General features: G+C 38.3%; 1 protein-coding gene across 1 annotated transcript; it reads right to left on the bottom strand.

Annotated features, from left to right (window-relative positions):
* Positions 1-346: 346 nt before the first annotated feature.
* On the bottom strand, positions 347-3,546 carry LOC7460944 (WAT1-related protein At4g08290). Its single transcript, XM_002306589.4, has 7 exons — positions 3,271-3,546; positions 2,890-2,952; positions 2,639-2,755; positions 2,233-2,470; positions 1,714-1,872; positions 1,414-1,565; positions 347-971 (listed from the first exon to the last, which is right to left on the bottom strand). The coding sequence occupies exons 1-7, from the start codon at positions 3,480-3,482 to the stop codon at positions 821-823; spliced, it is 1,092 nt and encodes a 363-aa protein (XP_002306625.4). The 5' UTR covers positions 3,483-3,546; the 3' UTR covers positions 347-820.
* Between the last annotated feature and the right edge of the window lie 399 nt (positions 3,547-3,945).

Raw genomic sequence — 3,945 nt, 5'->3', positions numbered from 1 at the left:
TCTTGAAAGAGCTGAATATCGACTTATCAAAAAATAACTGTTTTTATGATGTTTTTCTTATATTTTTTATTTGTGATTCGTTAATTTTTAAGTGAGGATTCAAATTCCAATATTGTTGATTTCTCAATTCACAATACTTGTTGGGTTACATTTTTTTTTTATTAAATTTAATTTTTATTTTTTCAGAATTATGTCAATTTTATTAGTGGGTTTCATGGTTCTCATAAGTAGCAATATTCAATAAGAGAAATGAATTAAAAACGAAAAGTAACATGACATCATGACAATTTGCAAAAAAGTAACGTGACAATTTGCAACCACCACACACTTCTTCGACTTGATAATATTCGCACTAAAATTAACCTTTTCTTCTATTCGAACAGTACGAACACATATATAACAGGTTACGAATGACTTGGTGTATGCTACAAAAGGTACGTTCTTCTTGTTTAAACAGAGGCATACATTATTTGGGGCAAATGGGTACCTTACAGCCAATCCTTCCAAAACAAAATGTAGAAGGTTGTTCGTCTATCATTTAAGGTGCCACACTCTTATAATGGGGCTGGGATTGCAAAATAGAAATGGCAAGTGCCTGGTCTATATATAGTTGAACAACATTACCTGCTGTCACTAATGCACCAAAAACCTCGCTTTCGATAAGACAACAACGAGACAGTTAAAAAGCCCCACCGTGGTGACACCTTGAGGTCTCAGTTGTGGCTGATCTTTGCGGTTATGATAGGGTGCGCAAATTATATATAGAGGAGTAATTAGGAAACTGGGTTTTTCTTCAGTTATTGTTTCCAGCAATGGCTGCCTAAGTTGTAGCAATATTGGTTGTGGCGATCGGGAGTTCCTGATTACCCTTGGCTGCTGTGGTGGATAATTCTTCTGGGCTAGTGTAGTCCTTCCTCTTACCCCACACAACAGAATATAGGCCAATTGCGATTATGATGCCTCCAAGAACACTGGTTTGATCAAAAGAAACACTTTTATTTTTCGAAATAGATCACATATACAATCAAAGGTTAAGATATTATAACAGGTATACCACTCAGTTTAGAAACATCCTTCAACTCGGTGTATTTTGTTTGTAGGATGTGAACAAAGGTTAATAAAAATCTATACTACTGTGTTGGATGTTTGAGGAAAAGAATTGGAAAAAGGTTTGGAGCATAGCCGCATAATCCTCCCTTTCGGTTTTACCAGCTGCTAGTTCCAAAAATAAAAGAAAGAAAGATCTCCATGCAGATCATACATGTCAAGAACATGTGCATTTCTAGCAAATGTCTGCCACACAATTCACTATGAGAAGCGAGCACAAAAGAGACATGTGCTAAGCAACCAAAAGAATTGAATGAAATCACCAAAATTGCCATGGTATTCGCTCGTGATTAATTAAGGCCATACCTTCCAAGATGAAGTTTCTCGGCTAAAATAAGAGACCCAAGGGCAGCGACTATGATCATGCAGAGGGGATTAAAAGCTGTAACAAATACCGGGCCTCTTGTCTTCATCACGAGACCTTGCACATAATAAGTAATTCCAGAGGCAACAATCCCCTGAAAGGCCCAAATTCCATGTTGGTTAATTCAACTGATCACCATTAACTGCATATGGGCATAGTTATGAAGGAAAAGAAGCGTTTTGTCTTAATTAATCGAGCCAGGAAGGGGTCGGTCCAATATTATATTCTTGGCGGTAACTTACCGTATAAAGGGGAGTGAAGAGCCTAGCGTCCCAGCCAACGGCCCATGAGCTAGGGTGGTGTGCTACAACAAGGGCTATGGCTAAACTTTGCATGCTGCCCGCCAAGCATATCAAGGAGGCTAGACTCAGTTCCGCCGGATACTTCTTTAACGTTTCCATCTGCATTAATCACGAGACAAATTGAAAAGGCTTCAGCGAAGAAAACAAAATAATGATGATGTTCATTAGTCTTGATCGATGGCGCCTCCTGTTCTATTCAGTTAAGCAGTACACACACACACACACACATACACACACACACACACACACACTGAAAAGAGGGCTAATTAATCAATGGACAAAAAGCTCCATGCCATGAATGGTTGTTAAGGAAAAAAAATGAAGAGCAGACCTATGAAAGAAATTACCAAAAGCTCAGCAAAATTATCATCATGAGTGCCACTGTTTTGATTAGTGAACTTTTATACGTTATTTGTAGCAAACCTCCCAATCAAATTAATTGCACTGTATATTTTTTACCTGCAATACGTAGAAAGCGGACCATGAAACACAACCAACAAGGAGCAAAAGTGTCCCAGTCACCCAATGTTTATCAGACGAGGCAGCAGTACTTCCGTGTTGGCTTGTTTTTTGAGACCATGGTAGACCAATCACAGGGCCTTTGTAAACTGTCATCAGCAAAGCTCCTGCCAAGGTTACTAGGGTCCCAACCACCTTAGCTTGGCTGCGTATTTCCTTAATTCTCACTCGTTCTAACCTGTTGGCTCACGTATTAAATGTAATTGGTCACCATTTTTAATGAGTTCAAGTCAGAAGATATACATGTAAAAAGTAGAACTGAATATTAATTTCTCAATATATACTTTTTTCCACGATTTTTAAGAGGTGAAATCAGAAAATATATGTAACTACATAAATATCATACCGGAAAATCAAAGCAATCACAAAAGTGACAGAAGGAACAGCATTCATAATGGCAGATGTAAACGTTGCGGATGTGTATTGCATCCCCAAGTAACTGAAGCCTTGGTCAAGGATCGGCCTGTATCAAGCATCACTGATCAGAGTGAGTATAAATAAAACTGCCCCCGCCTTCACTGGCTACTTCTGTTTCGAAATATTTTCTTCATGTGATGCAAATATTCTTATACATTGATAAAAGGATTAACGCATTACTCTAAGAATCCGAGAGCCATTATTCGTAGAAATATTGGCCACGTAATCTTTGGCCTGGTTTTCCTGTATAATGAAAAACAAATAACAGCACAAAAGTTAATATCCACCACAGGGGATTTCAATCCATTTAAAAACTCTGTGCGTGCATGTCGTGTTATATATGCCGAGTCGGTTTTAACAATTATTGATGTAGCTCGCGGCTAGCTTAAAGTGGTGAGCAGGGATTTAAGAACAAACTATATGTGCTCAAGCAGGTAAGAAAAAGTGCTCCTCTTGCAGGATATGTAGACTAAATAGTTTAGAAAACATGTTTGGCATGTGGAGGCTAGACAATTATAATTAGTCGTGAAAAAGGCTGGCTTTTATGGTGTGTTGAGAGACCTTTCAAGAAGCAGAGCAAAAGGAGCAAGAACAAGTGCAGCGACACCGTTGCGGTACACAATGAGCACATAGCGATTCATTCCACGGTTAAGACTTATCATGCTCAATATGTAATTTCCTGCCGACCCAAATTGCACGCACACCATTAGGATATAAGGTGTCATCTTATTGAAAACTACAGTTAACTTCCCAGCGGATGTTTGGTCTCCCATCCCTCCGTCCCTCCTCTCTCTCTGAAGATTAAGAAAATATTGGAAGTGCAGAATGAGAAACTAATTAGAAAACAATGGCCTTCTTATAATACCAGCAAAAGTACGTCTAAGATCAATAATTAGATAAACCCACTTCGAAGACTGATGTCACCTGTGCAGAATCTTTTAGACGATAGTGCTTTCTTGGTCATTGATTATTCTTGCTTTTAATTTAAGAAAAAATGAGTTCATTTCCACTGCCTCGTTTCTCGTAGACGTCTTGTTTTGCCTTTTGTTTTTCTTTGAAAAGCAAAGGTCTAATGATCTTGATATGCAATTTCAAGAAATCTAGACGTGGTTTAATGCATGACATGGTTAGCAACACACACACGCTGCACTAATATTATGATTATACATGATTCTTAATTGGGATAATTACCTCGGGTTGGTCCCCACATGAACATATTTTATCAATTAGGTACTC

Source organism: Populus trichocarpa, chromosome 5 (genome assembly GCF_000002775.5).
Source record: "Populus trichocarpa isolate Nisqually-1 chromosome 5, P.trichocarpa_v4.1, whole genome shotgun sequence".
NCBI lineage: Eukaryota > Viridiplantae > Streptophyta > Magnoliopsida > Malpighiales > Salicaceae > Populus > Populus trichocarpa.
Note: the sequence above shows the minus strand (reverse complement) of the source record. Positions and strands in the feature narration are given on the sequence as shown.

Coding starts and splice junctions, on each gene's coding strand:
- LOC7460944 (XM_002306589.4), bottom strand. CDS start 3,482: ATGGGAGACCAAACATCCGCTGGGAAGTTAACTGTAGTTTTCAATAAG. Junction 2,953..3,270: donor TTTGCTCTGCTTCTTGAAAG/GTCTCTCAACAC, acceptor TTCATTATACAG/GAAAACCAGGCCAAAGATTA. Junction 2,756..2,889: donor ATGGCTCTCGGATTCTTAGA/GTAATGCGTTAA, acceptor TGCTTGATACAG/GCCGATCCTTGACCAAGGCT.